Raw genomic sequence first — 11221 nt, 5'->3', positions numbered from 1 at the left:
ATATATATATATATATATACATACACACACACACACACACACACATATTTAGTTGCTCCCATATTTGGTGCATATATGTTTAACAGGGTTATATCCTCTTGTTGGATCTATCCCTTCAGTATTATGCAGTGACCATCTTTGTATTTTTTATGGCTTTTGTTTTAAAGTCTATTTTGTCCAATATAAGTATCATTACCCCAGCGTTTTTTTCCTGTTTCTAGTTGCATAGAATATTTTTTTCTATCCCTACATTTTCAGCCTGTGTGAATGTTTTGATCTTAGATGAGTCTCTTGTAAACAGTATGTTTTTTTATTCATTCTGCTACCATATTTTTTTTATTGGAACATTTATTCCATTTACATTTAAGGTTATTATTGATAGGTGGTCATTTATTGCCATTTTTCTTTATACCTGTTTCTTTCTCTCTCTATTTCTTCTTCTTAAAGCAGTCTTTTAACACTTCTTGCAATGCTGGTTTGGTGGTAATAAACTTTAACTTTTTATTTTGTCTGAGAAGCTGTTTATTACAAGTTCAATTTTAAATGGTAGCCTTGCTGGATATAGTAATCTTGGTTGCAGGTCCTTGCTTTTCATTACTTTGAAAACTTCATGCCTATCCCTTCTGGTCTGAAGTGTTTCTGTTGAGAAATCAGCTGACAGCCTATGGGAACTCCCTTTTAGGTAACTTTCTCTCTTTTGCTGCCTTTAAAGATTCTGTCTTTGTCTTTAATCTGGGCCATTTTAATTATTATATGTCTTGGTATGGGTCTCTTTGGGTTAATCTAGATTGGGACTCTGTGATTCCTGCACTTTGTGACTTTCCTTCATCAGATTATGGGAGTTTTCTGTCATTATTTCTTCGAACAGGTTTTCTATTCCTTGGTCACTTTCTCCTCCTTCTGTGTATATTGTTACATTTCATGTTGTCCAAAAGTTCCCTAATATATCCTCATTCTTTTAAATTATTTTTTCTTTTTGCTGCTCTGATTGGGTGTTGTTGTTTTTGTGGGGGTTTTTTCTAGCTTGTCTTTCAAATAGCTGCTTTGATCATCTGCTTAATCCAGCCTATGTATTCCTTCCAGTATATTCTTTATCTCAGATATGGTATTCTTCATTTCTGACTGGTTATTTTTCATGGTCTCTATGTCCTTTTTCATGCTATTGAATATCTTTAAAACCACTAATTTGAACTCTGTTTCTGATAAAGAGCTTGCCTCTATTTTTCTGGAGATTCCTCCTGTTCTTTCATTTGGGGCCTGTTTGTTTGTTGTTGTTGTTGTTGTTGTTGTTGTTGTTGTTGTTGTTTTTGTCTCCCCAGGTTGGCTGTTTCTTTTTGTTTGTTTCTCTGTATTAGATAGAACTGCTATGATTCCCAGTCTTGGTGGGGTGGCCTTATGTAATATGTGACCCGAGGAACACAGTGGCTCAGTCTCCTTGATCTCCTGTGCTGGGTGCTCTAGGAAAGCCCCTTTTGTGGGTTATGTGGGCACTCCTGTTATAATTGGGTCTTGATTGCTATTGGCTCATTTCTGGGTGGCACTGACTCTCAGGCTGGCTGTGAGTATCAACCCCTACCATGGCATACAAGCTGCTGACAAAACAAAACATAAAACAAAAAAACACACAACAGCACAACAATTAAAATAATAAGAAAAAATAAAAAATTAAATATAATATGGAAAAAAGAAAAAGAGAAAAGGAAAGAAAAAAAGAATATGAAAATTTTAAAAATAGTAAAGAATAAGAAAAGAGAAATGGGAAGAAAAGAATATGAAAATTAAACAGCAAATAAATAGAGTAAGGAAAGGAAAAAGAAAAAATATTTTTTTAAAAAAATGAAAGTAATAAGAAAAACAAAGATGTGTAAAAGAGGAAAGATCCCAGCTGGTATGACTCAGTAGTTGAACATCAACCTATGAATCAGGATGTCACAGTTCAATTCCCGATTAGGGCACATGCCTGGGTAGCGGGCTCAATCCCTAGGGTCAGGGGAGGGGGGAGGGGGAAGGGTGTACAGGAGGCAGCCAATCAATGATTCTCTCTCATCTTTGATGTTTCTATCTCTCTCTCTCCCTCTCTTCCCCTCTGAAATCAGTAAAAATATATTTTTTAAAAAAGAGAGAAAAGAAAGAAAAGAATAAAAAAGTGGAGTTCCCCTCAGCAGAGTTTAGTGCCTGCTGAAGTCTCCCTTTTGATTTGCTGTTTTTGACACTTGTTGGATCCTGCTCCAATATTGTCTAAAGCTGGTCACTTGGTGTATTGGTTCTGGGCCTCTTTGGAGAAACTCTGGTGTATGCCAATGTCAGATGCTGTCCATGTTTTGCCCTGGGCAATTTGTTTGAGGCTACATGTAATGCACAGCTTGTAATACTGACCTTGGCTAAACATGAGAAGGGCCAAGCTGCACTCTAGAACTCAATTTTACCAGCACTTGGCACAAGGGCTGGTCAGCAAACATCTCAAGTCACCCTGGGATCTGCCTCCACCTTCCAGCTGACTGTTAAGCTTAGTCACTGAAAGGGCTTAGTCTCAAAAAGGCAGAATCACAAGGGGGCGGTTTTGGATCTCCTGTGAGGGGGAAGTGCTATTTAGACTTTAGGAAAGATGGTGTGTGTAATCCCCCATCCAGATCCACAGGTCTGAGTCTGTCTCAGATTTTTCCCTGACCTTGGCAGGGTGGAGCCCCTAGTCTTGTAGCCAGGTGGCTGGGGCTTCTGGAGCCCATAGGTTGAGTCTTCCAGAGGCCAGGAGGGTGTTCCTATAGGGTCTCCCATGAAGGGGAAGCGCCAGTCTGGTTTGTGGGAAAGTGGGGAAAATGGCCCAGCCCCAATTCCAGTCACTGACAGAGTCTGCCCAGGCTTTCCCTTCCTGCCTATGCCACTGGCTCCTCAGCAGGACTTAAGATGCAGGGTGGAGTAAATGGGATTCTGAGATAATCCCAGGCTGCTGCTACTTGGAGGGTGTTGCACTGCCCAGGAAAGATGACTGCTGCGGTATCAGAGGATGAACCAGTACAGGGATTTCAGCAACTGCTCCCCCATATCTCTCTCCCAAGCCACAAACCACAGACTCTCCTTAGGCAACTCCAGTCTGTACCACCTCCTCTGGAGCCCAGGGTGAGTGGCTGCAAACAAAACTGCGAAATGGCTCTCCAGAGAAAGCGTTTGTCTCCTTTGGGCTCTGCCTCTCCTTCTGGATTACATTTTCTTAATTGGCTAAATAAATGTCACTGTTTCTCATGCCTGTGATTCATCTCATCTCCAAAAGGTAGATGTGATAGCGTTTCTCTAAATTATTTATTACTTAGTCTATTCTCACAGGACAGTACCAACATTTAAAACACTAGAGTTCTAGTATTTTGTTTTTTCTCTCTTTTGACAGAAAGGTGGGATCCTAAGAAAACAAAATAGAGATGCAGAAGAGGAGGTCATCTTTTCAATCCATACTCATGCTGCTTACAAAAATTCCCTAGCTCATAGACCTAAGGCTGAGAGTGAAGAAAATAAATTTAATGTATGAAAAAAAATCTCTCACAAGTACAGTGCTGAAAGAATCTACAAGTCTTCTGATCAGGTTTATATTTGTATGAAGGTCAAGGCCTCTGATAATTTTGGCAATTTCTGAATGGCCAAAAAAAATGTGATCTTTGGAAACAATCTTGTTTTTGGCACACAAGTTAAACATTCTAGGCAGCTAATTTGGAATCAGTCTTGAGGAAGTCATTTAATAAACAGCTCTACACAGGTAAGCCAGTAAGTGTGTGGATACCTATAAAACTCCACTAAGTTATGGAATTAAAGGTCCCTAAGGAAATCACAGACTTTGGTTGATAATAGGCCCTGTAAAACTCAAAGCCTTCTCCAGAAGCCTTCTCCACATGCATGTCTCCTTCTTGACCAGAAAATAAATTAATGTATTTCTCTTCCTCCTGCATATTGCAAAATTATCATTTCAAACACTCAACCTTCAATTCCTGAGGTTAAAATAACACATACAGCATCTCCTCTGGATTTCTTTTCCTAATGACATTAACTATTTCCATAGTCAAAATATCATTCATTTTAAAGCTGGAGAATCATAAACTGAGTCTGAAGACTATCACATCTTTCATATAAACTGTCAATGTGGCAAACGCCAACCAACCTCCAATTCCATCCAAGTGGACTGACCCTAAATATTGCAATTATTCAGCCTCATGGCTTCAGAAAAGTTAGAGTTCATGGTGATCAAAGATGATGTCAGAGTCTCAAAAGAAAAAGATGACAAGGTTCAAATCAAAAACACATTTAAGACATCATTGAGTAATTAGATATTATTGCTGGTAAATATTGAGGAAAAAAAAAGAAACACAAAATGAAGATCTGGCAAAACTTCCAGGTGGAGTAACTGCCCTGTAGATCGGTGGCATGAGTGCTGCAGTTACAGATGCAGTAAATGCTGCACAAGACACTGTCAACAAGGACACAGTGTGGTGGTGGCCATGTGCAGCTTTGATGCTGACAGCTGTGCTTGGGGTTCACTGAGCCTGGATCAGTGGGTTTAGCATTTTCATTAAATTTGGAAAGTATTTCTTTAAATATCTGTCATGTGCCCCTTCTCTTCGGAGGACTTCAATCACATATATACAAGGACACCTGGAATTGTCCCACAGCTCAGGGATGCTCTATTCACTTGTTTAAAATTATTTTTTATTTTTGTGTTTCATTTGGGTAGTTACTGTACAGTGTCCCCAAGATTAGTGAACCTTTCTTCTGTAATGTCTAATTTGCTGTTAATACTATCCAGGGGTTTTCACCTTACACAATGTAGTTTTCATCTCTAGAAGTTCGACTTCAGTCTTATGTATACTTTCTAAGTCTCTTTATTGAACATAAAGTATGGAGTCATAACTATTTATGAGTGACAGCTTTAAAACCACTAATTCTAGTGTATCGTTTCTGGGACAGTTTTAATCAACTTAGTTTTCTCTTCATTATGGGTGAATTTTCCTGCTGCATTGTGTGCCTGATAACTTTTGATTGGATGCCAAGCATTGTGAATCTTTTTGGGAGCTGGATATTTTGGTACTTCTATAAATCCTCTAGTTCTGTTCTCGCATATGAGCTCATTACTTGGAAACAGTTTGGTCTTTTAGGATCTTGCTTTTAAGATGTGTCAGGCAGGACTGGAGTAGTCCTAGGTTAGTATTTCCCAATATTAGAGGAAGACCCTCAAAGTGCTCTACCCAATAACTCATGGAACAAGGGTATTTCAGGCTAGCTTGTGTGAACAGGCATATACTCAGGCCTGAGTGTCAGGCATCATTCCTTCTAATCATTTTGGTAGATTCTTTCCCCAGCCTCCAATAATTCCTCACATACAGTGCTGATCAGTATTTAAGGGGTGCCTCGAGAGATATCCTGTGTTCTCTTTTAGTGCAGCTCTGTCCTCTCCAGTGCTCTGTCCTACAAACTCTAGTGGCCTTGGTCTCCCAGACTTTCAGCTTTAATCCTCATTTTGCCTTGGCCAGTGTGGCCCATTTGGTTGATAATTGTCCTGTGCACCTCAAGGTTACAGTTCGATTCCCAGTCAGAGCACATACCCAGGTTGTGGGTTTGATTCCAGTCATGGAGCATGAGGGAGGCAACCGACCCATGCTTCTCTCCCACATCAGTGTTTCTCTCTCTCTCCCTCTCCCCTTCTCTCTAAAAATCAATAAAACATATTTTAAAAATTCTCATTTCATATATTTTAGTCCCTTTGGGAAGTTGTTTCAGCTGTGAGAGTAAATTCAGTCCCTGTTAACCCATCTTGGCCAGATGTAGAAGTACCCACCATAGTTTCTAAATATGAATATATATAGAATTGGAAGCCATCCTGGGATGAGAATGACTCCTTACCTTATTAATGTATCATCATCCACAATGACTAACCATGCTATTTTGCCATGGCTGTGATTCAAAAATCTTTCCAAAATGGCAAATGTCTTTCCACAATGACCTAGGAAAGGCAAGAGGAAAACTTACAATGTACTATTTTCTTTAAAAGATATATAATTCATTTAAAAACATTTTTTTTGTTTTAGAGTTTTTAAAAGAAAAGGCTTAAATGTTGTCATGTACCTTAATAATTTAAAATTTTAAAAATTAGCTTCACTAATTTTCACAGGCATAGTGAACCAGGAGAAATTTTAGAAATCATGAAATCTAAGCCATTCATTTCACACATTAAGAAATGAAGAATAGAGAGATGAGATGAGGCAGAGATAAGACTAGTACCTTCACTCTAACAAATAAGAAAAAAATTACAAAGCCTGGCATCTGTCCTTCGATATACTTATTCGGTAGAACCTTAAGTATCACAACCATAGGGAAACGGTGGTGCAAAAGTGGACTTCTAAATCTTCATTCATTTTGTAAGTACTTGCTGTTAAGTTTTAATATGCTGGATACTGTGGCAAGTTCTAGGCTAGGCACTAAGACAGTCATAGGCTCTGGGGCCATGAGATAAATGTCAATGTGTTATTGGAAAATGATGAGGCCATGATAAGAATAAAATGCTTGGGAAGAGAACCCAAGTTGATAAATAGAAAGATGCCTCTCATTTCAACAAAACATTTGGTGACATGCCAGAGAACAAGCTAATATTAATTAATATTAAACCACTCAATTTGACCATTATTTTTGTTATTCATGATCTCTTTCTGTACTTTTAACCATTATGGTATGTATTTTTGAAAGCAACCTCAAATTCCTTTAAGAATACAGTAGAATATAAATATAAACAATAATATTGGATTAAAAATAAGAATGAATAAAGAATGAATGAATAATTGATTATTAAAGCCAACCTAAATAGAAGTTTAAAAAGCAAGATTTAAAAAAAAATTCATCTCAAGTAATTTTTCCAAAACAGACAATAACAAATTCAGTAATACATTTAACCTTGTCAGTCAGAAGAACTGATAACTACAGGAACAGCATATCTGATTCTACATAGTACTTTTAATAGTACTTATTAATCAAGTCATTATGAGTGACATTACCATAAAACAATAAAAATAAATGACTCTATAGAACTAGAAAATCAATTCACTACTTTATTTTTTTATTCATAAACTATAGGCCCAGTGGGGTCCCTCAGCCTGGCCTGCAGGGATCAGGCCAAAACCAGCTCTCCGACATCCCCCAAGGGGACCCAGATTGTGAGAAGGCATAGGCCAGGCCGGGGTACCCCACCAGTACACAACCGGGGCCAGGGAGAGACCGTGGGAGGGCTCCAGGGCGTGTCCAGCCCGTCTCGCCCAGGCCCGATCGCCCAGTCCCGATCGACCAGACCCCAGCAGCAAGCTAACCTATTGCTCCCTGGTGGTCAGTGTAGTTATAGCAACGGGTCGAATGTCGAACAAATGGTCAGACACTTAGCATATTAGGCTTTTATTATATAGGATGGGTTTGGGGAACCAGAAAATTAAACTTGAAATGTGGCAGGAACACTGGATAAAAATTAAGATGAACAAGGAGCATCTGAAGGTATCTACTTAGAGATAAAGACAGTACAAAGAAAGAATTACAGGCCAATATCTCTAATAAATTTAGATGCTAAAATCTTCAACCATTAGCAAATTGGATCCAGCAACACATTAAAAAAAATCATATAACATGATCAAGTGGGATTTATTCCAGGGATAAAAGGCTAGTACAGTATTCACAAATCAATAAATGTGATACATCACATAAACAGATTACATGACAAAAATCACATTGGCATATCACTGATGAAGAAAAAGCACATGAAAAAACCCAACACCCTTTTTGATAAAAACTATCAGCAAAGTGGGAATAGAGGGATCCTACCTCAACATAATAAAAGCCATATAAAAGCCAAACCTATAGCCAACATCATACTCAATGGGCAAAAACTAAAACTATTTTCTCTAATAACAGGAAAAAGACAGGATGCCCACATTCACCACTCTTGTTCAACATAGTACTGTAAGTGCGAGCCACAGCAACCAGACTAGAAGAAAAAATAAAAGGCATCTAAATCAGAAAGGAGGAAGTAAAAATCTCATTATTCACAGATGACATGATATTGTACACAGAAAACACTAAAGACTCCACCAAAAAACTACTAGATTTAATAAATGAATTTGGCAGCTGCTCCCTGATTAAACCACACCTTTTTTATTGTGGTAAAATATATATAACATACAATTTACCTTTTATTTTATTTTTTTAATTTAAATTTTCGGGTACCAAAGGTGCAACTCAGGTGCTCTACAGTGGCGGTGATGAATTCATAACCATGGTTGGCCTCCCACTCATGTCTAGGCTCCCAGGCTGCTCCCTTACGCGCCCTGCCCGCCTTCCTTGCTCCCAGGCTCCTCATTTCTATGGCATTTTTATACACCAATAATGACCTCTCAGAAAGAGTAACTAAACAAACAATCCCATTTACCAATACAAAAAAAAAAGTTAAGACACCGAGAAATAAACTTAACCAAGGAGGTAAAAGACCTGTGTTTGGGAAACCATAGGACATAGAAAAAAGAGATAGAGGAGAGAAAGCTATAAACAAGTGGAAGTATATACCATGTTGATGGACTGGTAAAATCAACATCATTAAAATATCCATACCCAAAGCAATCTATCCATTCAATGCAATCTCTATTAAATTACCAATGGAATATTTCATAGATCTAGAACAAATACTCCAAAAATGTATTTGGAACCAAGGAAGACCCTGAATAGCCACAGCAATCTTGAGAATGAAGAACAAAGTTGGAGGAATCACAATACCAGATACCAAGTTCTATACTACAATGCCACTGTACTCAAAATAGCCTCATATTGGCACAAGAACAGGCATATAGATCAATGGAACAGAACAGAGAACCCAGAAGTTAACCCAAGCAATTACACTCAATTAATATTTGACAAAGGAGGCAAGAGCATACAATGGAGTCAAGGCAGTCTCTTCAATAAATGATGCTGAGAAAACTGGACAGGTACATGCAAAAAAAATGCAACTAGACCACCAACTTACATCATATACAAGAATAAATTCAAACTGGATAAAAGACTTAAATGTAAATCGTGAAATAATAAAAATCTTAAAAGAAACCATAGGCAACAAAATCTCAGACATCTCTTGTAGCAATATGTTTACTGATACATCTCCTAGGACAATGGAAACTAAAGGGAAAGTAAACAAATGGGACTACATCTCTTTTGCACAGCAAAGAAACCAAAATAACAAGAGAACCCCACTGCATGGGAGAAAATATTTGCCAATGATACATCTGATACATGTTAATCTCCAAAATATATGGGAAACTCATACAACTTAACAAAAGGAAGACAAACAATCCAATTAAAAAATGGGCAAAGGACCTAAATAGATACTTTTCCAAAGTGGACATACAGAAGGCTAAGACACATATGAAAAAATGCTCCAAGTCACTAATCATCTGACAGATGCAAATCAAAATAATAATGAGGTGCCACCTCACATCTGTCAGAACAGCTATCATCAACAACTCAACAAACGACAAGTGCTGGCAAGAATGTGGACAAAAGGAAACCCTAGTACACTGCTGGTGGGAATGCAGACTGATGCAGCCTCTGTGGAAAACAGTATGGAGTTTCCTCAAAAAATTAAAAATAGAACTCCCATTTGACCCAGTGATCCCACTTTTAGGACTACTAGTATATCCTAAGAAATCAGAAACACCAATCAGAAAGAATATATGCACCCCTATGTTCATAGCAGCGCAATTTACAATAGCTGAGATTTGGAAACAGCCCAAGTGCCCATCAGCATATGAATGGTTATAAAAGCTGTGGTACATTTACACAATGGGATACTACACAGCTGTAAAAAAGAAAGAACTCTACCATTTGCAACAGGATGGATGGCCCTGGAGAGCATTATGCTAAGCAAAATAAGCCAGTCAGAGAAAGATAATTATCATTTGATCTCACTCATTTGTGGAATCTAATGAACAAAATAGATCCAGAAACATAGAAGCATGGAACAGACTGTAGAACCTCAGAGGGAAAGCGGGGGACGGTGGATGGGCAGAAAGAGCACAACCAAAGAACTTGTATGCATATATACTTAACCACTGGACACAGGCAATAGGGCCTGGGGTAGCGGAATGGGGGAGGGAGTGGGCTAGAAGAGGTCAATGGGTGGCGGGGGGAGTGGACATATGTAATACTTCCAACAATAAAGATTTTTTAAAAAGAGGGGAAATACGGTCTAACAAAAATGCCCAAGAGATCAAGTTTGTATTTGTAAAATATTCTTTTTTAATCTGAGGGTTTGGTCTATTTGTCTCTACTTTTTTCATACATGATATATTCTATAAATCAAAGACAAATACACCATTTACCTTACATATGTTTTTAATTAGAAAGCCTGCAATCTGAAGAGAAAATCTAGTGTACTTCCAACAGTTTGCTAAATAGACAACCAGTGTGGAATGTGGTTAAGTGCTACTCAAAGATATACACAAAACAAGCTCAGATCATAAGCTTCCTGAGGGCAGAAACTACCAGATTCATTCCTACTCCCCCTGGGATCGAACATAGGCTGGTATACAGCAGCTGGATAATATCCTGACTGGTTAAATTGTTAAAATTAAATGAGGAGAAGCTTTGGTGGAAAGATGATAAATTCACTTTGAACATCCCATTGGGCCACAGTGAATTCTGAAGGTATGAAAAGTGTACTGTCAAACTTGAACATAATTGTCATGTGCTCAGTCATATCAACATGGCTTATTAAAAACTTACAACCTGTCTCAGTACGTATAATGTAGTGCTTAATCCGAAAAAGAAAATCAGCCTATATCTATGAGTAAAGACGTTGAGAAGAGAGGAAGAAAAAAAACTTACATAAGGCAAAAATTATAGCATCTATAATATATTTCATTTTATTATTAGTTGAATTTATTCTATTTGCAGAATGGACATGCTGATTAAGAGGAGCGGTACGAATGAAGGACTCACCTCTGTCTGTATTAGGAATTCCCAGATCCACTGTAGGAATGGAACTTTCTGCATAGTCACTGTAGTATTCAATGAGACTGGCCTGACCCGCCCACGTCTGCTTTACAATGGGGACTGAAAAAATGAGAGAAGTGATAGTCACTGACAGTTATGTAGAAAAGTTTGGAATCTCAAAGGGGCAGCACAATCCCCTATAAAGAAAGAGAACTGTTACTTGTTCGTT

At 38.1% G+C, this 11221-nt stretch overlaps 1 protein-coding gene across 1 annotated transcript in view; it reads right to left on the bottom strand.

Annotated features, from left to right (window-relative positions):
• The window catches only part of B3GLCT (beta 3-glucosyltransferase), a 120810-nt gene that overhangs the window by 29041 nt on the left and 80548 nt on the right, over positions 1-11221 (bottom strand). The window contains exons 10-11 of the mRNA XM_014548535.1: positions 10999-11112; positions 5881-5980 (exon numbers count right to left, since the gene is read on the bottom strand). Of these exons, the coding sequence (XP_014404021.1) occupies positions 5881-5980; positions 10999-11112 (214 nt within the window). The remainder of the gene's footprint in view (positions 1-5880; positions 5981-10998; positions 11113-11221) is intronic.

Source organism: Myotis brandtii, unplaced genomic scaffold, assembly GCF_000412655.1.
Source record: "Myotis brandtii unplaced genomic scaffold, ASM41265v1 scaffold513, whole genome shotgun sequence".
NCBI lineage: Eukaryota > Metazoa > Chordata > Mammalia > Chiroptera > Vespertilionidae > Myotis > Myotis brandtii.
This window is presented reverse-complemented; position numbering and strand designations above follow the sequence as displayed.